The sequence below is a fragment of the Pseudorasbora parva genome, chromosome 18 (genome assembly GCF_024679245.1).
Source record: "Pseudorasbora parva isolate DD20220531a chromosome 18, ASM2467924v1, whole genome shotgun sequence".
In the NCBI taxonomy this organism is placed as follows: Eukaryota; Metazoa; Chordata; class Actinopteri; order Cypriniformes; family Gobionidae; genus Pseudorasbora; species Pseudorasbora parva.
The window spans coordinates 9,069,350-9,096,772 of record NC_090189.1 but is presented as its reverse complement, the minus strand read 5'-3'; the positions used below and the strand labels follow the sequence as shown (position 1 = coordinate 9,096,772).

General features: G+C 38.4%; 1 protein-coding gene across 1 annotated transcript in view; it reads right to left on the bottom strand.

The window, feature by feature from the left end:
• The window catches only part of ap3b1a (adaptor related protein complex 3 subunit beta 1a), a 71,576-nt gene that overhangs the window by 31,263 nt on the left and 12,890 nt on the right, over positions 1–27,423 (bottom strand). The window contains exons 4-21 of the mRNA XM_067423243.1: positions 25,455–25,550; positions 24,421–24,581; positions 24,270–24,336; positions 17,400–17,582; positions 16,907–17,056; positions 14,510–14,607; positions 14,361–14,415; positions 12,865–12,936; positions 12,668–12,730; positions 11,720–11,852; positions 11,267–11,376; positions 11,008–11,184; positions 10,700–10,886; positions 7,051–7,181; positions 6,613–6,754; positions 6,385–6,526; positions 2,294–2,483; positions 2,137–2,179 (exon numbers count right to left, since the gene is read on the bottom strand). Coding sequence (XP_067279344.1) covers positions 2,137–2,179; positions 2,294–2,483; positions 6,385–6,526; positions 6,613–6,754; positions 7,051–7,181; positions 10,700–10,886; positions 11,008–11,184; positions 11,267–11,376; positions 11,720–11,852; positions 12,668–12,730; positions 12,865–12,936; positions 14,361–14,415; positions 14,510–14,607; positions 16,907–17,056; positions 17,400–17,582; positions 24,270–24,336; positions 24,421–24,581; positions 25,455–25,550 — 2,200 coding nt within the window. The remainder of the gene's footprint in view (positions 1–2,136; positions 2,180–2,293; positions 2,484–6,384; positions 6,527–6,612; positions 6,755–7,050; positions 7,182–10,699; positions 10,887–11,007; positions 11,185–11,266; positions 11,377–11,719; positions 11,853–12,667; positions 12,731–12,864; positions 12,937–14,360; positions 14,416–14,509; positions 14,608–16,906; positions 17,057–17,399; positions 17,583–24,269; positions 24,337–24,420; positions 24,582–25,454; positions 25,551–27,423) is intronic.

The window sequence follows — 27,423 nt, the reverse complement described above, 5'->3', positions numbered from 1 at the left end:
CTCCCAGAGTTCATCAATATTCTTTGGTTTCGTCTTCCATGCGTCCTCTTTCATCCTACCCCACATATGCTCAATGATGTTCATGTCTGGTGACTGGGCTGGCCAATCCTGGAGCATCTTGATCTTCTTCGCCTTGAGGAACTTTGATGTGGAGATGGAAGTATGCGATGGAGCACCGTCCTGCTGCTGAATTTGGCCTCTTTTATGGTTGGGAATAAGAGGTCGCTAAGATTTCTTGGTATTTTAGACTATTGATGTTGCCTTCCACCCTGCAGATCTCGCACACCCCCATACTGGATGTAACCCCAGAGCAGAGCATTTTCCGCCACCAAACTTCACTGTTTTCTGGGTGAATCTCGGATCCGTTCTGGCTCCAGTAGGTCTCCTGCAATATTTGCGGCGACTGTGGTGTAATTCAACAGAAGATTCATCTGAAAAATCCACCTTCTGCCACTTTTCCAGCGTCCATCCTTTTAGCAGGCTGTGGGCCTTGGTGAATGCCACACGGTTTTTCAATTGTCTTTTGTTTAGTGCTGGCTTCTGGGCACTGATTCGACCATGGAGGCCATTTCGAGACAGAATCCGACAAACTGTTCTGGTTGACACAGGGACTTCAGGTGACCAGGTCTCGTGGAGCTCTGCTGCAGTGGAAAATTGGCTGGCCTTGGATTTTCGAGCCAACAAACGGTCCTCTCGAGCAGTTGTCTTGCAGGTCTGCCTGACCTGGGCTTGTCAAAAACGTCTCCATTCTCTTCAAATCTTTTTTTTTATCCTCTGTACTTGACGCTGAGACACATTGAAGGTGTCTGCCACATCAGCAGTGAATCTGGTCTTCAGCCTCTTGATAATCAAAACTTTAGTCTCAGGGTGAATCTTAGGCATGTTTGCAGAGGTCTAGTTGCAGTTGATGTGAAGGTATAGTGTACTGGGGTTCTTTTTATACACACTTGAGACCTAATTGATCCATTATTAGTCACTGGGGAAGCTCATATGACAAGGTGACAACACTTATGTCTTTGCAAAAATTGACTCAATGGGCTTTACCAAGCTGTGAATATTAGAATACTTTTTGAAAGTTTAGTTTTTCACTGAAACATTATCACAAAAGCTGGTGGGATTAAAATGAGCCATTTCTTGTAAAAAAATCTTGATTAGAAATATATTTCAGCGGCACTTTAGGTCAGTTTGTACACAAGCGACAAGACTTTTGTCAGGGACTGTAGTGAGATGGGCTTTGTACCGACGTCTTTAGTGCCTTTATGGGTCTTGAGAGAGGAAATGACATTGGTGTCAATGAAGGCCTTTCTGAGCCATCGGATTTCAACAGAAATATCTCCATTTTTCCGAAGAATTTTCATTTTTGGGTGAACTAACCCTGTCTGTTCATTTGTTCACCATCTGACATTTTGAGGGTTTAAGATAACAAAACATAAAATAATATGTATATTTAAATATACTAAAAATTAATTCAAACAAAACAGGTTTAATAGAATAATGTGATATATGTCAAGAATTTATCAAAATATTTTAAAAGGAAATAATGCACTCCATGTCAAAATATGCCTGTCATGTCATTAACCCACATATAAACTAATACAGTATTTGAAGAGCATAAAAGAGTGTCATGTCTAGCATTTACCGTAGAGTCATAGCAAATACGGTCTTAAACAGCCTTTGCGAAGCAAGAGATTTTGGTCAAGCGACAGAAAAATACTGAATGCCAGCATAGCTACAGTAAAGTTTATAACCTGAAAGTTGATGAAAACAATGTGATGCACATATAGCATCAGATGCAGCAATTCTAACGACGGACAAAAACCTTGTTAATCCATTTTAGCTTGATTTCGCTAAAATGTTAATTTTAATACAGTGTTTTTTACATTTTCTGAAAAGTAGCGGTTTTGGCCATATAAGGTTACCGACCAACAGAAAACAACATATATCTGTACATTCATCTGCTCTGTTCTAAGAAATAGAAATAGTGAGCTACCTAACTGGACAACATTTTAAGGGATCTTAAGGTTTCTAAAGTTTTGGGCTAATTTGCTTTTGATTTTAGCAAGGGTAAATATGCTAATGTTTTAAGAAGTTGCCTTATTTTAACTTTTTTAATGGCAGCTGTAAAGACAAACTTACAGTCGTCCAGATCAAGGAGAGACACTTCCTTCTTCTCAACCTGCTGAAAATACACACAAACATTAATGTTAAAACATGGATGGCAGATGTTACACACATTGAAAATGCAGCAAAACTTCACAATCACACTTGTGTTTTGGTTTTGTGTTTTTTTTACCTTTGTGACCGGTTTGGACTGGACAGGTTTGGGCTTTGTGTTCTTCTTCTGATCTGTTCCAGAGTCTGAATTTGAATCCAGTTCAGATTCCGATCCGGATTCAGACGAGCTCTCTGATGAGGAACTCTCAGAGTCTGATTCACTTCCGGATCTGGATTTATCCTTTACAGTGTTCCCATTCTTTTGCTTCCTGTCAAGATCACACAATGGAACTATTTGTTGGAGTTCACAAGCCAAATTAATAACCGCAAAATCATATTTTTTTTATAAAGTCTTGATATTACGTTTAGGGTCTATTAGAATAGGTTTTCCTGCTTGAATGTTCAAAAAGTGCATAACAATACACATTTTATATTGTTTGCAACTCCTCTCTTCCCAGTCTGTCAGTAACACATGGTTGGGAATTATTTAAATGAGGAATATTGTGATGTGTTCGATCTGGCCAACTCAAGAAATGGAGGCTCCTCCCTTCAGGGAGTTCAGAAACAGTGCACACTGATATTGACAAGAACTTCCTTGGATGTGACTGTGAGCTTTGTAACTTTACAGACCTTCTTCATGCTCAAACAGCAACATTTAACATTAAAGATGAAAATGTAAAAAAGCTTAAAGGGATCCCTTTTAAAAGAGACACACTTCACTTCTCAAGAACACCAATAACCTTTTTTTAGTTTCTATCACATGCCTGTCCTGTCTTGTGGGTTTTTGTTATTTTGGGCATGTGCTCTGTCATTGTCTGATCCCTCCCCCTTGTTACCTGAGTAGTGTTTTATTTGCCCCACCGGTGTTCCATGATTTCCTCCCTTTAGCTCCTTGTGTTTGTCAGTCTTGTCGGATCGTTGTACTGTCTACGTCTCCCGGTTCCCTGTGTTGGTATGTCTTCAGGTTCATGTATTTCTAGTTTATGTTTTTCCCCCTCGTGGGTTTTGTTTTGTGTTTATGTTTTATTTTATTAATAAATTATAATTTCTGCACTTGAGTCCTCGCACCAGTTTTCTTCTTTGATTCCGACCGTGACATTTTCTTACACACAATACAATACAATATTTATCTACAATAAACACCTAAATACTTATTGATGGGTCATATATTAGACAACCTGTTCAATAATGAACTATTCCTTAAGAACATTTCAGTATTCAAACACCAAAAGGGACATTGTTTAATAAGTCAGAAAGAGAGAGAGAGAGAGAGAGAGAGAGAGAGAGAGAGAGAGAGAGAGAGAGAGAGAGAGAGAGAGAGAGAGAGCGAGAGAGAGAGAGAGAGAGAGAGAGAGAGAGAGAGAGAGAGAGAGAGAGAGAGAGAGTTGCAGAGGGAACAATGTCTGTTTAATTGTGAAATGATTAGACAGATTAATTTGGCCTTTGGATTTCATTTGCTCAGAACAAGAAGTGGTGAGCCGTTCGCACACACACACGCACACGCACACGCACACACAATCTAACTGAAGTGTGCACAGTTCAACAGCAACATTAAAATCAGGTTGTGTGTATTTGTGTGTGTGTTAATGAGAGCATTTCATGGTGGTTGAGGATGTGGGCAAGAGCCTTAAATTTCGCACAATGATGACAGAACAGCAAACAAAAAAGGCAAAGAGTGCGTGTGTGTGCGTGTGCGTGTGCGTGTGCGTGTGCGTGTGTGTGTGTGTGTGTGTGTGTGTGTGTGTGTGTGTATAAGATTTAATTATAGCCTCTAATGAAGGCAGCAGGGTCAACTACAGGAACATTACATCACAACAATCAACAAACAGTGCAAACTCTATGTGTGTACTGGATGGAGCAAGTCACTGGTCATGTGTGTCAGGTGTGGTCATGTTCTTATGCCTTGAAAATGTAAACATTTGGTTGTACGTGATAAACTAAACAATGTTTTTGCACACTAATGGGTTGAAAATGACAAAACTATAAATAGTGCATTGCATCGTTTTTTTAGAAAACAAATTGTTTTGTGCATTGATAAACCTAATAGCTGTTAATGATTTACATTATAGCTTTTTCAAGGTGCCCTAGAATGATTTGAAACAATATTTTATATTGTTCTCTGATATCTAAATAGAGGGTATGTGGCTTATTTAAGGTCAAAAATTGTCCAGATACGGTTTTACAGGTCCATATACAACACTAGAAATTGTCCCTAGGATGTAATGCTCTGTTTTTGCCTTATTTGGAAGGGTTGTGAATATGAATGCAGAGTTCTGCTCTGATTGGCTGTTTCACTGCACAGCTCAATGACAGCTCAACACATCTATAACATCCCTCATGACAATGATTTAACAATGATAGCTTCTTAACTTTGAATCACAACCTGAACTGGGTAGCGTGTAAATGTTGTTTACAGTAACGTTACAGTTTGACAGTAGAGCACTGATTTAAAAGTCGATTTATTTAGCCAAACAAAGTAATGTAGAAGCCACTCAAAATAGTCAGTGTCATGTTTACTACTCACTCGCTGCAAAGTAATCATACTTCAGTTCTCAAAAATGTATACTTATTTAACAAATTGACTAGAAGAGTTGTCTATCGTTCTGACTATCGTTTCAACTTAGATGGTGAAGAAGGTGACGTTAAAGGATCGAGTGAGTGATCTATAAGCAACTAAACAGTAGTAGTAAACGTAACGTTAGTTAGCGTCTGAGTTATGTGTTAATGATGAAATTTAGGCTAATTTAGATTTCAATCCGTCAAAAGGGATCGACATACGTGTCTACTGTTGTGTTTTATGACAACACTGGCAGGAAATAATATTAACCTTTGTCATTTGACAAACTGTTATGTGCGCTACTTGGAGTTTCCAATACTAGCATCTTGCGTTGGATCTAGACAACACATGGGATATTATCGTAATGATGTCTTACTAAGAAACTTTCAATTTAATCAGAAATGAGTTTGACAGTCAAGAAGTGAAAAATATCACTACTTACTGATTGCAGGAATATGGTTGGAATCGGTCCTTTCTTCAGTTTTAGACGCTGAGCGAATCCTGCTATATTGCCCCAGGTTAGAAAAACTCTCTGTGGTGAAATGGGCCGAACAACTTTGACGAACAACTTAGAATTAAATTGTTGCGGTATCCGATTGTAAATAAACATCAACAATGACTGTTGACATTGTTTATCTGTGGAAAGGCTATGAAAAGTCCTCACGTCCCCTGCACAGCCTGGAACATTTATTTCCATGATCTGCCGTTTTCGCTATCCTCGCGTGACGCTCGTTTATCTGCTGAACTCCTGACGGCTGCGCATTGCGCAGTTCCGCCTGACAATGAACATGGGCTGACATGCAAATGTTAGGGGCGTAGATATTAATGATCCCAGTGATTGCGTCACATGTGGCGTTATGTTAAGAATCGCTTGTTTTTCCGTGGTGTTTTTCACAAACAAGATTTACATATGAAGGAGGAGGCAATGGTGTTTGAGACTCACTGTATGTGATGTCCATGTACTGAACTCTTGTTATTCAACTATGGCAAGGTTAATTCAATTTTTCATTCTAGGGCAACTTTAAATTAAAACTTCAAATGGAATGAAAAATAAACACATTTATGCCACATAAAATGTATTTAAAAAAAAAAAGTATAGTTTATTTGTGGTGCGGCCAGTGAAAAAAAATCTTAATTGCTGAATCCTGGCATGTGTGAAAGAGAGAGCGTGTGTGTGTGTGTGTGTGTGTGTGTGTGTGTGTGTGTGTGTGTGTGTGTGTGTGTTGTGTGTGTGTGTGCATATGAACAGATGGAGGGTGAGATTATTGGTGCCACATTTTATTAGTCACGTTTAATGCTGCAGCATACACAATCACACAAACAGACACACACTGAACACACATTATTTACCTCCTGCACATATATAAAACCCAAGTTGTACATTGTGCATCCACTTGTGCGCACACTTGAGCAAAACACACCAGAAGTCAGAAGACCAAAGTCAATCTCACATACCATCTGTCTATGAATTTATGGACTTCAAAATTAGCAATAGCATGTGATGCAAGTATCAAGTGCTGGAAGTCTTTTGAGCAAACATCCATGAACCTTAAAGGGATAGTTCACCCAAAAATGAAAATTCTGTCATTATATAATGTATATAACATTGGTACCTGTCTTTGATGGCTGGTTTCTGTTTTTTCTGAGTTTTCTTCTTGTAAGAGTCTGATTCACTTGAGCTCTTCTCTGATTGGCTGGAGCTGCTCTTGTTAGAATCATCGCTGTTCTCCTCACTCTTAGATTCGCTTCCTGATTCTGCATGCACACACAAACAGATTAAGACAAGGATCGATTTGGAAAAAACATCTTATTACACTAACCAAGCCAAACACATGTTTTACCTTCACTGCTGCTACTACTGTCCTCACTACTGCTTCCCTCTTCCTCCTCCTCCTCCTCTTCCTCCTCAGAATCAGAGTAGAACTTCTGATTTGATTTGGTATGTTTGGATTTACCAAGCGCTGGTGCCCCGGCCTCTTTCACCTACCCCAAGCACACAGGAACAGGAAATGAGGTCATAATCATTTAAGACATGGTGGCATGACGGCACTGTAAATATGCGGTACTCTGAGGGCAGCTAATTTTATAGACATTAGCCCATTTCAACACAGTAATCCCAGTAAATACCGTAAAAATTACCAGAATGACTTTCCAGTAAAACACAAATATACTATTCAAGATCATGATCTCTTAACGGTTATTTACCAGTAGACTGTATGTGTGAAAGGGGCTACTGTTATCAATTTGTGAAGATTATTTGTTAAAAAAGGGCATCTTACCGCTTCTACTATCTCCACATTTCTTACTGATTGATCAGGAGCGACAGCCGGCCAATCAGAAAGCTCCAGGTAGCCAGTGGCATGAGAATTGAGCGTATGAGAGAGCGTGCCAAGCTGAAAACGATCTCGATCTGAAAAACAGACAAATACATGTTAGTTGTCTTTAAATATGGTGCAGTATCATATTGACTGAAAACATCTAAGGATTAAATCCCAAAGAAATATTTGCTTTGTTGGCTGAAAAAAATAAAAATAAAATGTACAAGTATATGATAACACTTTAAATATTTAATTTGTTTCATTTGTCAATTTTAATTTGTTTTATTTCTTAGACCTTTTATTTCTAAATTATTACAATTTTGGATGTAAAAAGCATTTGAACGTTAAGTGCACCCCAAGAAACATCATAAAACAACGCAGTTCATGACTTTAACTAACATTAACAATATTTAAGATTGATAAATACTGTAACCGATACATAAACATTTACTGAAATCGACAGTTCCCATTTAATTATGCTTTTTTAACACTGGTATTATGAGATTAATCAAAAAATTATTATATTCTATTAACATAAATTTTAAATAGGTGGGAAATATGTTCTAAATATTATTTTACTAATATTTTTAATGTTATTTTCACTTTATAAAGAGGCTAAGATAATAATGATTAATGATTAAATGTAATTAATTAAAAGAATAAAATTAATCATAATCAATTATAATAATGTACTTGTACTATGCACAGACAATAAAGTTGATTCTAATCTAAAAAAGAAAACATATAACTTCCTTTATACATAGACCAGGCATAACATTATGACACTGACAGGTGAAGTGAATAACACTGACTATCTCTTCATCACGGCACCTGTTAGTGGGTGGGATATATTAGACAGCAAATTAACATTTTGTCCTCAAAGTTGATGTGTTAGAAGCAGGAAAAATGGGCAAGTGTGAGGATTTGAGTGAGTTTGACAAGGGCCAAATTGTGCTGGCTAGACGAATGGGTCAGAGCATCTCAAAAACTGCAGCTCTTGTGGGGTGTCCCGTATGTGCAGTGGTCAGGATCTATCAAAAGTGCTCCAAGGAAGGAACAGTGGTGAACCGGAGACAGGGTCATAGATGGCCAAGGCTCATTGATGCACGTGGGGAGCGAAGGCTGGCCTGAGTGGTCCGATCAAACAGACGAGCTACTGTAGCTCAGATTGCTTAAGAAGTTAATGCTGGTTCTGATTGAAAGGTGTCAGGATACACAGCGCATCGCAAATTGTTGTTTATTGGGCTGCATAGCCACAGACAGGTCAGGGTGGCAGGCTGTTATGTCTGATTGGTGTAGTTTAGGAATCATATTATCAATATACATGTGGAATAAAATGTTTGATAACAGTTTTGCTGCGCATAACTAATAAGAGAGCTTATAGGTTATGACTCCAACTCTGAGTTTACTGTACTTCTTTGTCATAATAAACAAAAAAGCAATAAGTGTCCTCACAGGACGTCAAGAGCCTTGCTGAGTAATTGATATTAAACTGGCAGAAATGCCACGGCATTCAGATTTGCCCGTGTGCCCTTCTCACAATTCGCTGGGTACGTCCCATAATAACCAAGGTATATGAGCGCATAATCACTCTGGCTCTGCAGAATATAAACATGAGCGAAAAAACGCCAACGCACAGATGATCTAAACCACAAATATTAAAAATGACAGCAGCAGTTAAATGTCTCGCAAATGTTATAGGGTAAATTTATGCCGCATTAATGAAATAAAGACTAATGGCTGTATGTTTCAGTATACTAATTTATTTTAATCTATAGTAACCATGGGGACAATCATGTAATCACTGTATTAAAACAAAAGTGGCCTCATGAGAGCCAAAAAAACAGGAGCAAAAGTTTAGTAGATTGTCAGTGCACTGGTTCAGACCATTGATGAGTCTTTCAGCTAAAGCAGGCTGTGTGTCACAACTTGCGTCTTCACGTGACTTAAAAAAACACACACAAAGACATGTCGCTTTGAGTTTCATCACAGAGAGGCATAATCAGCCCTTACAAACTTTATTACCTCCTATTAAGAGCGGGACACGCTTTACCAAGCACCGAGAACGATAGTCAGCACAACAAAAATTACCCCCAGCGACAGCCGGCATCAATCACACGGAGCGCATCCTTTGCACAAAACCCAAATCCATCCATGCGTCCATCAATGCATCCATCCATGTATCTACAGGAGCAAATGAGAAACACCCTTTTCCTGCTTGTGAGGATAATTACTCATGGTTAATTGCAGGTGAAGTGCGTGAACGTACAGGAGGAGTTGTAAACCAATGGGGGGGCGTGTGAGGGGCGGACGGTGCTCCCATATTCGACTGTCTGTTATCAAATTACACAAAATCCAACAATTCAATTCTACTCGGGAGATTTCAGATTCAAACCGCTAATCCCGAGAAAAAAAGTCAAGCTCAGGGGCGGGAAAAAATAGCTGTGTTGTTTGATACGATCAGATCAGAGTATTTCTGCGTGCTGTATTGATATTTACGGGTTAGAGCTGCTGTCATGGCCTGCTGGAAAGAATTCCCATGACGGTGTTGTGTGTTTCAGCTCTGAAGCTCTGCTGGAATGGAATCATGTGATGAAATAAGAGAAAGTGGGTGAAATCGATGTCAGCAGAACTCTTAAATTCTTATAGATGTGGTGGCGTAATTTTGAATCACAGCATGACATCTGATTTTTTTTAAGTGCACCAATGCGTTAGAGATAAGATACGGCCTAGAGGTTACAGATCTGGGGTAGAAACTGAAAGGTTATAGGTTCAAATCTGCACAGAATGGTTTCAGGGATTGCATGACCACTGAATTCCCATTATTTGTAATACATAATTACATTAATACATGATTCCATTAATTTTTTTTAATACATTTTTAACAGAGATTGCAATAACAAAAAGCTATTTGTAGATGATAAAATATTTTATTTGAGTACCTAACAAAAAAACAAGAAAGTTTTTAAACAACTTTTTATGACTTTTCCAGACCTAAAATGACCTACATCTGAATAATTTGTATAGGTGATAAGATTAGATTACTAATTAATTAAAACATATATTCACTGTTGACATTTATATTACTCTGTATGATTTATCCAGGACTGAAAATCTACCCAGCTTCAGGTGGACTATTATTATTTTTTTATTACAGACAAATAGACAGACAGACAGACAGACAGACAGACAGACAGACAGACAGACAGACAGACAGACAGACAGACAGACAGACAGACAGACAGACAGACAGACAGACAGACAGACAGACAGACAGACAGACAGACAGACAGACAGACAGACAGACAGACAGACAGACAGACAGACAGACAGACAGACAGACAGATAGATAGATAGATAGATAGATAGATAGATAGATAGATAGATAGATAGATAGATAGATAGATAGATAGATAGATAGATAGATAGATAGATAGATAGATAGATAGATAGATAGATAGATAGATAGATAGATGACCACATGTATGACCACTAAATTCCCATGAGTTGTAATACCAGTCATCTTGTAAAAGAGATTTTAATATCAATCAGACTGCCTGGTAAATAAAGGTAAATAAAAAAAAAGAAAATGTTTTTCTATGTTACCTACCTTTAAAGGCAGACTGTAAAACAGGAGCTGGTTTAGGTGCCATTAGGATCCGACGAGCATATTTGCTCAGGGCTCCGCTCTTCTCATTTGGGACAATCAACTGACGAATGAACCGTGTTCGGTCTCTGATGTCATAGTTCTGATCATACTTGCCCAAATTCAATATGTATTGAGTCAGCAATTTCGTCTGTATGAGAGAAAGAAAGTTAGATAAAGCACAGCCAAAAAACACACACACACACACACACACACACACACACACACACACACACACACACACACACACACACACACAGATTTGATTTCACCTGTTTGGAATTGGTCAAGTAGAGTTTGGCAGCCAAATTGACAATCTGCAGTTTGACAATGTCCTCCTCACTAGTGAAGGTCTTGGCCATCTTTCGCAGGACGTCGGGTGCGATTTTAGGCACGTGCTCACAGTATTCACCCATCAGCCACAGGATGCTGGCCCTCGCCATTGGGACCTAAAAAGGCAATGAATACTAAATACACAGAAAATCAATTAATTGTAATTTTATATGATGTAATATTGTGCACGTCTCTCACAGTGATGTTGTCGAAGAGTTTGGCCATGTGTTTGATGATGTCACTGTGCTGTGATGGTTGAGTCTGCAGAAGTTTCTTGATGACCACGACACTCTCCGCGACAACAGTCTCTACAAAGGCAAGAAACACATGTAAATAAACTAATAAGTCAATATAGTATGATCGTTTTCTGTAGTAACAATAACCAGTGTTTGTGGAGTAACTAAGTAAAAGGATCAAACTAATTCTAAATTTTAATATAATTTACTGTGCATGCACTGCAGCTTCACATTAGAACAAGGTGAGGAAATAGTCATACTTTAATGTCTTTTAATTCATTTTAATGAATCAATTCATTCAGATTCAGATAAATTAAGGTGTCTGATTCAAAGATTCAGTCCCATTGGGCAATGAGAAGCACTGCTGCTTATAATAGAAAGGCCAAAGGCTCCAGTGAGGTTAGAGTATGATTACCATCTCTGTTGGACAGCAGCAGGACCAGGCCGTTGAGGCAGGTGTCAGTCACCTCAGAGATGTTAGTGGCACACCGGCCGATGGCCTGGATTGTGGCCGCCGCAAACGCCTTATCCTGACTCTTCACGTATGTCTGCAACACACAAACGTTTGCTTAAAAATGCTATTCCTCTGCGGTTTTAAAACCTATTGAGCTGCCTAGCCAGATTTTTAGGCATCATAAAATTATTCAAACCTCAATATTTACCTCAAACCTCAGCTTGGGATTTAACTCAATAGGTTTTTTCCCTTCATTTTAACTTCACCTTGTCTTGGCTGGTTGGCTGGTCATAGCTGGTTTAAGCTGGATGTAGCTGGTTTAAGATGGTTAAGCTGGTCTCCTACCCTCCCTGCTGAAAAAATAAGCTAAAAGTAGCCTAAGATGGTTGGCTGGTCTTAACTGGTTTAAGCTGGTCTTCCAGCCTCCCTAAATAAATTAAAAAACAACTGCTAAAACTAGCCTAGGATGGTTGGGCTGGTCTTAGCTGGTTTAAGCTGGTCTCCCAGCCTCCTTGATGAAAACAAAACAGCTAACACTACCCTAAGATGCCTGGCTGGCCTTAAGACAGTCAAGCTGGTTTTCCAGCATTGTCAAGATCAGATGTTCAGATGGTCTTAGCTGGTCCTTATACCAGCCTGACGATCTAAAGAAGCGGCCAAAACCCCTCTAAAACCAGCCTGCTAACCAGCTATGACTAGGCTGGAAGACCAGCTATAACCAGCTTTTTTTTTTATCTGGGAGTTTTTTCATTGTTTATGTTAGTTGATTGAACATTCCTATGATGCCTAAAATGCTGTCTAGGTAGGTAGCTGAATAGGTTTTTAAAAAACAGCCCCCCTTAAGAGTGAAGTTTAATTTGCAAGTAGGCCTACCGAGAAAATAAATTAATTTAATATATGAAACTTTACCTGGAATTCTCTCAGTATGGTGGAGATGTTTGCTTCATTAGCCAAGTTAGTCAAAATCTCCAGCTAAAGAATTAAAACAGATGAGATAAACAACGAAACATCAGCAAACAAGCAGATATGAGAGTTTCACAGACATTGTAAATAAACACTGCGCTGCAACTCAAAGCAATGATGAAATGAAGACAAGTGTGTTTTACCTTGAGTGTTTTGATGTGTGTGGCATCTGTAGACCTCACATAGAAGCTCTTCATGAAGGGTTCAAACATCCCCTGAAAAAACATCACAAATGTTATCTCAGGGTTTACCTGTTCAAATCAAATTGTGCCCCTTACATTTTGTTTTTAACAGTGATTATCACTGACTTTACCTCAGTGTTTACCTGCATGCCTCTTCGTTTACCTCAGAATTTCCACCTACCATAACTTATGTTCAGCATTCACTGAATAGTTTATTTCAGATTTTACTCCAGACATCAATACTTACATTATAACCCAGTTTACCTCAAACAAATACCTCAGATTTTCTTCAGATATTACCTTACTAAATCTGAAGCCTACTATAGGCATACCTTAAAAGAGTGTTTACCTTAAAAGATATCTTTAACAAAATTTATGACAGATATTAACCTCAGTTTGCTTAACATATAATAGAAGCCTCAGATTTGACCTCAGATCTTACCTTGCAAATGTAATTCAGATTTCCTTTTGAGTTGAGGCCTACCTCTGATTTTATTTAAGTATTTCAGATTTCCTTTTGAATTTGAGGCCTACCTCTTATTTTATTTCAGTGTTTCCCTCAGGTATATTACCACGCAATTTAGTTTACCATTTACTTCATGATTTAGCCGTACTTCTCATTTTACCTGTTTACACCTCAAATATCACCTTGTGATTTACTTTTGTGATTTACTTAATAGTTTACCTATAAATTTTCTTCAGAATTGAGGCCTACCTCTCATTTTACCTCTGTGTTTACCTCAGATATTAATTACTTTGTGATTAACTTCATATCCCTCAGAATTGAGGCCTACCTCTTATTTTACCTCAGTGTTTACCTCAATTATATTAAATCAAATTTATTTAATATTTTACCTCATGATCTTCCTCAGAATCAAGGCCTTCCATTGATTTTTCTTCAGTGTTTACCTCAGATCTTACCTTATGATTTACTGCATATTTTCCTGCATGATTTACCTCAGAATTGAGGATTACCTCTCACTTTACCTCAGTGTTTCCCTCAAACCAACCTTATGATTTACCTCATATATTACCCCATGATTTACATGATAATTGAGGCCTAGCTCACATTTTACCTCAGTATTTACCTCAGATACATTACCATGCAATGTACTTCATATTTTAACTTACAATTTCCCCCAGAATCTAGGCCTTCCACTGACTTTGCTTCAGTGTTTACCTCAGATCTTACCTTATGATTAACTTCATAATTTCCTGCATGATTTCCCTCAGAATTGAGGCCTATTACATCTCATTTTACCTTAGTGTTTACCTCAGTTATTTTACTATGAAATTTACTTTATATTTTACCTCATGATTTCCCTTAGCATTTTTCGGCCTACCTCTGATTTTACCTCTGTATATACACACCTAAAATAGACTAGTATATTTAGACTAATTGCTTGTAAATCATTAGCATTGTTAATAATATGTTGAATGTTTCACTGAGTCTGTACCTTCCTCTGAATAGACATGGTGGCGATGTTCTGCAACACAACATATTGAACTTCCCTAAAAGAGCAAAGAAGGAAAACAAAAACAGGAATTAGATTGAGAGATTTGTCAATAATGATATTTCCATCCCATTTCTCTCATAGTGTGTTACCTGTGGCTCCTCAAGAGTCTGACCAGGGACTTGGTGACAATGCTAATTTCATGTTTAGGGGCCAAATGCCAGTAGAGCTGAGATACTGCCATCACAACCTAAAAATAGAGAATTTTTGTATATTAATAAAGGACTTCAAAGAATTTCAAGCACTGTTGCATCCAAAAACATGATATTAACATGCTTTTTCCATGGAATGTTTTTATAAAGGGAGTGAGGGTAAGAGATAGACAGGTAAGACAGGAGAACATAAAAAGTAACCTATAAAAAAAGGAAGACAGATTAATAGGAGACGTAGTGAAGAGTCCCAGAGAAATGTGAAGTCAGAGAAAGAAGAAGAGTAGGGTTTGAGAGAGATAGAAAAAGAGACAGATGGTGATAGATTAGGAAGCCTTCAATGTATGTAATGATTTTGTCTTCCCCAAATTACTTTGACCCCAATATACGAACAGGACAGCAGACTTCAACACATCAACCGCTAAACCAGCAGAGAGAGGAAGAGAGAGAGCTGATAAAGACAGAGTGCACACTGAGTGTAGAACAAAGCAGGACAAGTTTTAATCAAAACATATCACACATACACACACTTAAAAAAACACACACATACACACAGACCTTGAGTCCAGGTTGATGGAGCACTTGAGTCACTCTGTGTGTGTGATGTTGGAAGGAATAACATTTTCTGAGCACATTTCTAAGGCTGAGTGTATGTAACGTGATTGAGCTGTGTCTGACACAGCCTTGGTCCAAACACTCACACACCCTCACACTCACACACCCTCACACTTAAACACACACACACACACACACACACACACACACACACACACACACACACTCAGGTGCGTCCTGAAGGCCTTCACTATTGCTCAAAAATGAAAAAGCACAAGAGAGGGAGAAAGATTGAAAATGGAGAGCGCAGATGTGTGTGGATATATAAGTGTATTACAGGTTAAATATGAATTATTAAAGCAAAATAAATGTAACTATTAGCTAAACACGGTTCAACTGAAGCAAACTTCACCTACAGTATTTACATCTGTAATGCTTGACTAGAAGTTTATCCACCTAATAAAGCTTCAAAAGAACAATTTAGACAACTTTCATACTTATTTTTTGTCATCTAATTATATTATTATTTTGTATTTTTACAAATAATGTTTAAAATACATTTTAATAATATTTGATACAACCAGTAAGGGCAGTGAACGGGGCCAACAAGTTACAAGTAACATAATCAGATGACTTTTTAAAAATAACTAATGTAACATTACTTTACACCAACACATCTGATTTTTTCAAATAAGTAATGCATGTTACTTTGGTTTCCCAATTATTAAAGGGTTACTTCCCCCAAAATGAAAATTCTGTCAATCTGTCAATCATTTTGGATCAATTCAACACAAATGAGGATTTTTTTTTTTTTTTTTTTAATGAAATCTGAGTAATTTTCCATTGACAAGCTATAACTACCAATTTGCAATTAAACAAATCCACAAAGAGATAGTAAAACTAATCCATATTAAGTGGTTTATTTCAAAATTTTCTGAAGAGACTCGATTGCGTTATAATATTATGAACAGATTTAGGCGTCTAATGGGTTTGGAATGGCATGATGGTGAGCAATTAACGACAGATTTTTCATTTTTGGGTGACCTAACCCTTAAACTGATAGCTCTCTTGTCCCCATGTTGTGTGCACTGTGTGAACATTAGGGTTATTTCTCTCATAAAAACAGATTCAGCATTCCTCAAAATTAATATGAACAGCAAAACGTAGAATATTACCAAACCTGAAATAATTAAAACGTTAAATACCATAAATATACTTATATTTACTTAAATCTTACTTTACTAACCAATCGCTTTGCTGCTGACCTTCAATGATCCAATTCAACCATATTAATAAGCAAAAATTAATTTACACAAACATCAGATTGGGTTTTCTTTTTTTTCCTTGTGTTTTTTTATTGCTGTAGTCAAGAGTGTTAAACTTTCGTCTCCTGCCTTCTCCTGTAATCTAGAATGGCTGAACAGCTGAAAGGTTTGTTTGAGCTACTGTACAGGTGTGAATTTGCATTTTTTCAGCCTGAGGCTATTCATCTCACTTTCGACAAAAATAAATACTCAAACAATATTAAATGAAATAAATTCATATAATATTATTATTTGTATTATTATGAAAACATTCATTTTTGTATATCAGATTAACAATTTTTGTAATTTAAAATAATATAATATGATTATTATCTTATTGTTATTAATAATACATTATTAATAATTATCACGATTAATATTGTTGTATCATTATTTTAAATTCCAAAGCAACATCTATTCTGTGTCTGTGTGTGTCTGTGTGTGTGTGTCTGTGTGTGTGTGTCTGTGTGTCTGTACTCACTGCAGTGTTTCTGCTCTGTAACAGTGGTTTAGTGTTTCTAAGCAGGAGTCTGTGGTCTGGATCCATGATGTACGGTTTAGATTCGTCCACTCTCCTCTCTTCCTCGGAATCGTAAAACATTTTCTCGCTATTTTCATCAAACACGGCATCCTACAATCACACATATGATTAATAAACAAATGAATACAAAAATCGAATGAATCAATAAATCAAACCAAAAATGATTAAAGCCTCTACAACGCATTGTTTAGAGTAACAGCATATACAAGTCCTCTCTCCAACACTCCTTCATACCTGAAACCCTCAATGCTAGCATTGAAAAAGATAAAAAAAAAAAATTCAGATCAGCAATTTCGTTTCCAACTAAAACGGCTTTTCTTGACAGCTAAGCTTTAAAAATATGTAAATAATAAATAAATGCAATGTGTGCTTAATGATTTAAAGGAAACACACACACACACACACACACACACACACACACACACAAGCTCACCTCTTTCCACGGGCTAACAAACTGCGTCCTGGCGTAGCGTGTCAGCATGTGTATGATGACGACCTGACCCCACTCCTCCACATCCACCAGCATGTTACACAGCTTCCGATAGTTCTTATGGATCAAGTCGATCCGTTCTGGGCACACTTCCTCAAATGCCATCACCACACTGCCAGCAACCAGCTACAAAAAAGCACATGACAAACAACAGGATTTAAAAGTTAGCGGCCTGTTAGAAGTGGTTATTTCACACTGTGGTACAGCAGTAAATTTAAGTTTTGATTTTGATTGGTTGTCACACATTCCAGGGGTGTCAATCAAATAATTACATATCATTAATGTTGGCTGTTCCAAACGTAGACTGTTAAAAAAACAGGGACATAGTGTCCGTGATGCCATCCATAGGGTTCTGAAGAGCCACTAAAGTAGACCCCCCCCCCAGTTGTCATGAAGGGCAAAATTAGCCGTATAGACCAAATCCGCAATTTGTACCACGTTGTAAACATGTTTTTATTTGCTGTAAAGTTGGGCATTTTAACATGGGGCTCAATGAGATTCTGCTCCCTCCTGGAGCCTAGTGGCCAGTCGATGAATTGCAGTTTAAGTAACTTCCATATTGGCTTCAACAGAAACTGAGGGAGGTTGTCGCTTGGTTCCAAAGCAAGATATTTGACCCTCTGGGCTCTTCTGCACTTTTTTCTTTTTATTCTTTCACTTCATCGGAATGGTATGACACTTGGTGACTTGTGGCACTTGCTATATGAACGCACATACACACACACACACACACACACACACACACACACACACACAAAATCGTGAACATAATTTAAAAAAGGCGTAAAAGAAAAAGAAAAAGCATTGCCATAGAATGAATGGGGGGGGGGATTGACCATTTTTGAGAAGTACTAGCTACAAATCAGCCACAATGCAGAAAAAAAGCACACAGCAATAAAGGGGTTAATTGAAAAATCATTTAAAAAAATAAGGGAGGAAGAAAATAAATAAATAAATAAATTCACACACAAACACCTCCACAGCTTCTGTGCAATTATCACTCACCCGTTTCTCCTGCAGCAACCCTAAAGTTGTGCTGGAGGTTTATAATTGCAAATTAAGCTGATTAGGTTATATATGCGTCGTAATTACAAACCTCAGTGTGGTCTCAAAACAAACAGATGCTTGGAAGATGACAACCTGTTCTGCTTCCCACCGAGCTAATATAACACACCACTCTCACTTTAGACTAATGAACTACAGTATATGAAAGGGAGTGTGTGAAAACAACAGAGAGAGAGAGAGAGAGAGAGAGAGAGAGAGAGAGAGAGAGAGAGAGAGAGAGAGAGAGAGAGAGAGAGAGAGAGAGAGAGAGAGAGAGAGAGAGAGAGAGAGAGAGAGAGAGAGAGAGAGAGAGAGAGAGAGAGAGAGAGATTTGAGCAGGTCAGGTGCTTCATTTATCATCATGTGACATCAATTTCAGCTCTGAGAAAGGAAATTGCATGTAACGGATCACTTAAACCTTTACAAAAAGAATGCATATAAACTTTTTTGCCACATTGCACAGTGGCAGGTGAACTGAAAAAAATGGGCATAAATATAAATATTTTGAATATACCAACAGTGGTCCACGGAGGGACAAACCACAAACCGGCGACACACTGTTTGGACGGCCAAGGCTCACTGATGCATAAGGGCAACAAAGGCTTTCCCCGTATGGTCTGAGCCAACAGAAGGTCTACTGTGGCACAAGTCATACAAAATGATTATTGAAGGAATGTGTCACAACACACAGTGCATCGCTCTGACGCAGACCGCAGACCAATCAGAATGCCAATGATGACCCTGTCCACCGTCGAATGTACCTCCAAAGGGCATGAGTGTCAGCAAAGTCCCTTTCAAGAAAGTCTGTTCACTTGGCGGCCATATTTGCAACACCTCCAGGCAGCTATTTCAGGCATAAAAGACCAAGTCTTTTAAAAACATTGTAGCACCTCCAGATTCTACAACAAAACGCCGGCTCATTATTAACCAGTTCCTGCGTCGGCATCACACACGTGGTGCTCACGTGAACAGCGTCAGCCAATGGTGAGCCGGCGTTCTGACGTAGAACCTGGAAGCACTGCACTGGCCTTCCTACGTCAACAGCGTAGGAGACTGACACAGACGAGAAGAAATTGTTGATTAAAGACATTATTTTTTTTTTTTTCTGTGCACAAAAAATTCTCATCGCTTCATAACATTAAGGTTGAACCACTGGAGTCACATGGACTATTTTAACAATGTCTTTACCACCTTTCAGGGCCTTAAAAGTTGCAATGACATGGATGCCAACGGAAGAGTCAGAAACCTCTAGGATTTCACAAAAAATATCTTAATTTGTGTTTCCGAAGATGAACTGTGTCTTACAGGTTTGGAACAGCGTAAGGGTGAGTAATTAATGACAAAATGTTTATTTTTGGGTGCACTAATCCAATAAAATCCATTTTTTTGGGGCAAGACTAGCCAATTCACATGTGCAGTCATAAGCCTGACTCTGGTTTCTACCAGCAGCTGCAGTGACGCAACAACTTTACAAATCAGCGATTGGCTCTTTTACTTACAAGGCAGGACGTATTCTGCCATACTGCACATTGTAGATTCTCCATTAATAAGTAATAAGAGTTAACCGTCTTCTATATCTATAGTCTTTGGCTTTGTAACTGGACCTTGGGGCAGTTGAAGAAGGGTGCCTGGTCCAATGAGTCCTGTTTTCTTTCCGTTTACCTGGGGAAGTGATGGCACCAGGACGCACTGTTAAACGACGACAAGTCGGTGGAGGGAGTGTGATGCTCCGGGCAATGTTATGCTGGGAAACCCTGGGTCTGGCCATTCATGTGGACATACATTTATTGCAGACCAGGTACACCCCTTCATGACATTGGTGTTCCCTGCTGGAAGTGGCCTCTTTCGGCAGGATAATGGCCCTGCCACTTTGTTCAGGAATGGTTTGAGGAAGAGTTGAAGAGATGAAGAGTTGAAAATGTTTGGCCAAATCCTTAAGATCTCAGTCCGATCTGAGCATCTGTATGGGTCTAGCCAGACCATCTTATTTCTATGGTCAGGACTTGTTTTGGTGGCTTAAAACTGACACTCCTTCTACTGGTTCTACTGATGTAACAGTTGTTTTTGGTCTCCCTTTCTATTTACTCCATTTACTGTTCATCTTTAGCTATCCTCTCCCCATCTTTCTGCTCCCATATTACCCAACAAGATCTCCAAGGTAAACTCCATCCACCATCAACAAAGCTCTTACTTACACACACCTCATCAACAAACCTCTGCTATCTCTGCTGCTTGACAAGACCTTAATGGAAAAATCACACTAAGCAAATGGTTCCTCTAATAACAATAAATTTCCTGTAAAATTATGAAGGGTACAGGACGTTTCCCTGGATCCATTTTGTCATGAATTCTAATTAAGGCCGGGCGTACTGACGGGAGAGGAAACAGGGAATGCTGGGTCATCAGCGAGCGAGGAGAGATAGAGAGAGACGCTGGAACGCCGCCGCTGTGATTGATGCTGTGCTTGCCGGTCAGACTGAAGACACACACGCGCTCATATTTCTTGAGCAGGAACACAAATCCCAGTGAGCTTCCTGTACACACGTACGCACCATCGTACACTGGAAGCTTAAAGAGATGTCTATAACTGTATGTCACAATAAACATTTACCAGCGTATATTCGGGAGGCTCTACAGGTGAAATACAGCTCTGCACTAAAAGCCCATGAAGCTAAAAAACATGACAACGTGAGCTGAAACCCCACATCGTGAGCAAACATAATTCAGATCAAAAGTTAGCAGCAATGAGCGAGTCCAGCAGACATGCTTTATGATAATGCATTGTGCAGACTTTATCCAAGGCCCTGGTGGGGATATTTTGAGTTCACAAAATGTTTATTTTACTGCAAGTAGTGTTTCAGATGGAGAGAAGAATGGGGATAGAGAGGTGAGATAGGAAGCAATGTGGTGTTATTGCACCATCTGGTGGTTAAGAGCTGTAAAAGTTAAATGCAAATCAATGGCTTGGGCTTGATTAGTTTAATAGGTCACGCTTTAAATTAGGGTCCAGTTCTCACTATCAACCAAGCATTAAAGGATTAGTTAACTTTAAAATGACAATTATTCATTGATTTACTTACCCTCAAGCTATTCTAGGTGTATATTACTTTCTTCTTTCAGGTGAACACAATCAGAGTCATATTAATAAACATACAAAGTGTAACATTGTAATCCAACGATGGATGGATGCAATTTTTTGCGCTTTAAACTCGTGGGCCCCGTTTACTGCCATTATAAAGCTTGGAAGCATCAGGATATTTATTAATATAACTTAGTTTAGTCAGCCACCAGTAGTGCAAGTTCTTCCATATGTGGTAAAAAAAGTATGTGGTATTAACCCTTTGTTGGCAATGAGGTCAAACGTTTTCTGTAAGTTGCCACAAGGTTTTTACCCACTGTTGCTGGTAGTTTGGCCCATTCCTCCATGCAGATCTTCTCTAGAGCAGTTCTGTTTTGGGGCAGTTGCTGGGCTACACTGATTTTCAACTCCCTACAAAGATTTTCAATGGGGTTGAGATCTGGGGACTGGCTAGGCCACTCCAGGACCTTGAAATGCTTCGTTGCCCCAACAGTGTGTTTGGGATCATTTTTATGCTGAAAGACCCAGCCACATTTCATCTTCAATGCCTTTGCTGATGGAAGTCAATGCCCTTGCTGGTTTTTACTCAAAATCTCAAGATACATCGCCCCATTCATTCTTTCCTTTACACGGACAGTTGTCCTGGTCCCTTTGCAGAAAAACAGCCCCAAAGCATGATGTTTACACCCCCCTGCTTCATAGTAGGTATGGTGCAACTCAGCATTCTTTCTCCTCCAAACACGACAAGTTATGTTTTTACCAAAAAGTTCTATTTTGGTTTCCTCTGATTATATGACATTCTTCCAATCCTCTTCTGGATCATCCAAATGCTCTCTAGCAAAATTCAGACGGGCCCGGACATGTACAGGCTTAAGCAGGGGGACACGTCTGGCACTGCAGCATTTGAGTCCTGGCGGCGTAGTGTGTTACTGATGGTAGCGTTTGTTACTTTGGTCACAGCCCTCTGCAGATCATTTACTAGGTCCTGTGTGGTTCTGGGATTTTTTCTCACTGTTCTTGTGATCATTTTGACCCTATGGGGTGCAATCTTGCATGGAGCACCAGATCGAGGAAGCTTATCAGTGGTCTCGTATGTCTTCCATTTTCTAATAATTGCTCCCACAGTTGATTTCTTCACACCAAGCTGCTTACCTATTGCAGATTCAGTCTTCCCAGCCTGGTGCAGGTCTACAATTTTCATACCAATAACGAGTTCAAACAGGTGCCATTAATACAGGTAACGAGTGGAAGACAGAGGAGCCTTTTAAAGAAGAAGTTACAAGTCTGCAAGAGCCAGGAATTGTACTTTCTTGTAGGTGACCAAATAATTAATTTCCACCATAATTTGCAAATAAATTATTTTCTGTTTTTTCTTCTCATTCTGTCTCTCATAATTGAAGTGTACCTATGATGAAAATTACAGGCATCTATCATCTTTTTAAGTGGGAGAACTTGCACAACTGGTGGCTGACTAAATACTTTTTTGCCCCACTGTACACCTAGGGTGGCTTGAGGGTCAGTAAAATATGGGCTAATTTTCATTTTAAAATGAACTAATCCTAAACTACAAATTTTGCCTCATGAAACTCCTAATAACTGCTTTTATTAATAGTTAGTAAGGTAGCTGTTAAGTTTAGGTGTTGGGTAGGAATTGGCTAAGATTAGGAATGTGGAATAAGTTCATGCAGAACAAGGCACTAACAGGCCCGATACACTCACGGCAAAGTAATTTTTTCTTCTTTTTTTCGGGTTTGTAAGCAAAGCAAAGTTTGTAATACGCGACCAAAGATATACTATTATCGAACATACAACTCCACCCTAACTGATAAGTGCGATGGTTAGACATAACCAAACCGAGAAAACAACAAGCATTTTTAAATTAAGCATTAGAAGAGCATCTGATCATAGCAACGTGGTTTGCACAAGCTCTGCAGCACTCCATTAAAGCCACTTTACGTTTATTTATAAACGTTAAGTAAACACTTCATATAACAGATTGCTTAAAATCAACCAGCTTTACTGTATAAAACATGAAAAACAGTGTCAGTGTCTCGTTTCATCAGAAGTACAACTTCTGTGGGTTCATGTTGGACATCTGACCATAACTGGCTGAACAGGCAAAATGAACCAGAAAAGATTTCCATGTGAAAGCTGGCGGAGCCTTCGCACACACTTACCTATCATGTAATCGCAATGGACCAATGGTAGTACAAAGATGTTTACCAGTCGGAGCAAACTTTTCCGTAAAGTTCGCTTTGCCAAGGTGTTTCGTACTCCCAATACGAACTTCGTTTCAGCCAGATTTTGTTCAAAATGACGACACATTTCATTCTTCGATTTTTACTTAAAGTATATCAGCGCCTTAATATGTGTTTTATAAATATTAATAAAAAGCCAATATCCTAGTAATATGCAACTAGTTAATAGTGAGAATTGGGCCTAAACTAAAGTGTTTCCGTTTACTTCAACACCACTTATTATTTTATAATTACTTAATAAGGAAAAACCATTCATAAAATAAACATGCATTTTAAATGCAAAACAGACCATTACGTTCTATTAAATCTCAATTATGTGTAGGACAATTAATTAACTATTATTAACCAGCAAGATGATAATTTAATGATAGTAACAGCTCTAGAATAGAAAAACTGATTGTGTTTGTGTGTGTGTGTTTTGAGATATTTTACCGTGCTTTTGTCTTTCAGGAGTTTCTCAATCACTTCGATCAGATGTTCCTTTTGATCAGGGTCCAGACTGAAAGAGAAAAGCAGAGACGTGTGTAAAACACCTTTAGTTGTTTACATTGAGTGAGAGCATCTGTGTGAAAGCGTAGATTACCTGTAGAGTTTCTGAATGGCGTGAGCAGCAGTTTTCCGGACGTAAGGTGAAAGGTCGGTGGCTGCTTCTTTGATGGCCAGCATCATGATGGGAACGATGATGGGAACTCTGATACTGGACAGGACCCTGAGAGCGCTCGCTCTGATCAGCTGATTAGGATCCTACACACACACGCGCACACACACACAAATTATGAAAACGTGTTAAATTAGTGCTGATCTAAAATACAGGCAAAAGGTGCAAAGCATAATGGGGGGGGGGGGGGGGGGATTTTGGGGGGCCAAAATGTTATGGCTATAAATTATAATTATTTATTATAAATTATAAATTAATAATTAATGATATATTATGATTTTTACAACAAAAAAAGTGCTGTCAAATCGCAATTAATCGCAACTAACAAGTTTTTGTTTACATAATATATACATACACAGACATACATTTTTATATATATATACCTATATATATATACACACACACACATATATATATATATATATATATATATATATATATATATATATATATATATATATATATATGCACACACACACACACACACAAAATCCATACACACACATACATGCATACATACAGAAAATTCATATACACACACTCATATTATTTAAACAAAAACTTTTAATCAACTTGACAGCACTTTAAAAATATAATACAGGTCCTTCTCAAAAACTTAGCATATTGTGATAATATGTATGCCAAAATCATCAGTATTAAAAAAGACCTGAAATATTTCAGTTGGTGTGCAATGAATCTAAAATATTTGAAAGTTTAATTTTTATCATTACATTATGTAAAATAATGAACTTTATCGCAATATGCTAATTTTTTGAGAAGGACCTGTATCACTATTGTAATATTTCACTAAAATAAAAGTATTTAGAAAAATAATGTAGTAATTTTATTTTACATAGCTGTAAAATTACCATACTAATACGTATGGCTGTTTTAATTCATTTTCAAATGTTAAAGCACTGAAATGTTCAACCAATGGAGAAGAAATGGGCCTGGCTTACCTTGAGGGCCCGCTGGAAGGTGCTGATTGACAGGAGAGCGAGATCCTGCTGTTCCTCGGCATACCGGACAAGGTACACGTACACCAACTTCTTTAGCTAAAACATACACAAACACACACGCACAAAATATTAAAAACAATCCAGTTATTCTGGGTTGATTTGCTGTTGTTTTCAAGTTTCCTATAAAACACTTCAGAAAAGAAATGCAACACTTTAAGAATCAGATAAACAAGCATCATCCTATCCCAAACTCATTTTTCATCTTAATAACCCGGAGTCTATCATGAAACGGTCTGATCTGCTTGTGCTCAAAGGTGAAGGGTCAAAGGTCGGCCCTCCGTATAATTGCGTCCAGCTCTCGAGGTGACAAGAGGTCATTAGCGATCAGGGAGTCACGGCGACGCATTCCATCATCATCACCACGGCGATTACCAGCCAAATGGAAAAACATCACTCACTTCATAAAGAGAGACATTACCCATCTGCCCCTGTGGTTAATCACATTTACATACAGCGGCCTGCTGATCAGGGATTGGAGCATCCGTGCGCATGTTAATTAGACAGCGGCTAAATGAACCGCTGGCATTTATGAAACAGAATTATATGAGAAACAGAGGGTTTGTTTTTCATGCAAGATTGTTGCAGCTGGGTCATTTAAAATAGGGACACACGGAACAAGTGAAAAAAAAAAGTGCTATTCTGATTTGTTTGCCAAATCTTTAATAATTAGTAAGAAGGCTGTGGATTAAACCAGAGGATTTCAAACTGAAGATGCAAGGAGATGCCAGAGGATACACTGGAGAAAGGCAATTAATAGAAGTAGGATTAAAAGTAATAAAGCTAAATAAAAGTAGTAATACAATCAAATAATAGAATAAGTTATTAAAGTAAAAGCAAAAACATTTCATTCAACTTCATTATAATTAACAGACATTATATAAAAAAGATCTCAACCTAACAGCAAGTAATATATAGCAACATTTATAGTATTATTATATTTCACATCATGAATGGGTCTTTCTATATTAAAAGAAAATATCGCCAGCTTAATTTTTTTTGGAAAGGGGACTCATGAATGGATCTCCTCATATTTTGGAGTTATGCCATCAAAAAGCATTGAAGCATTACAGTGTAATTTTACAATTACTTTGGAGAAGAGAACAGTTTGATGATTGTAATACCATAACTTAAATATCCCCCACCCCACCCCCACACAAATAATAATATCAATAAAGAACATTTTACTAAAATTAATCTAATTAAATCATAGAGAATATTCTTTTAAGCTCGTCTCAGTTAGCAACAGTAACTAAAGTTGGGTGGAGCTGAAGGGTCAGTTGTATGAGTTTGTGTGTGTGTGTGTGTGTGTGTGTGTGTGTGTGTGTGTGGGTGTGTGTGTGTGTGTGTGTGTGTGTGTGTGTGTGTGTGTGTGTGTGTGTGTGTGTGTGTGTGTGTGTGTGTGTGTAACCATGAAGGTGGATCAATGGTTCCAGCTAACACCTGTGGTCTTGTCTCATGAGTGTGTGTGTGTGTGTGTGTGTAACCCTGCAGGTGGATCAATGGTTCCAGCTGACACCTGTGGTCTTGTCTCATGAGTGTGTGTGTGTGTGTGTGTGTGTGTGTGTGTGTGTGTGTGTGTGTGTGTGTGTGTGGATCAATGCCAGATTCCCCGCGTCTCTGAGCTCCAGAGGGTGGCAGCATTCGGCACACAGCTGCCCAGCGCAGAGCTTCAGACGTGAGGGAGACAGAGAGTACGTGACTGGGCCCCTAGGTCACCAATTACACACCAGGCCCTCAAAACACCAGCCGTCCTCTTCAGCTTGGACGTTTTTCCCAACCACCTCTCATGTCTTTCCATCATCCTGTCCAAACATTAATCTTTCCATCTAACCATTAATTTTTCATCAAGAAGGGCTTCCCTGTCAGATGCCTGATTAAAAATAACTCCGTCCACAGGGTCCTCACAACT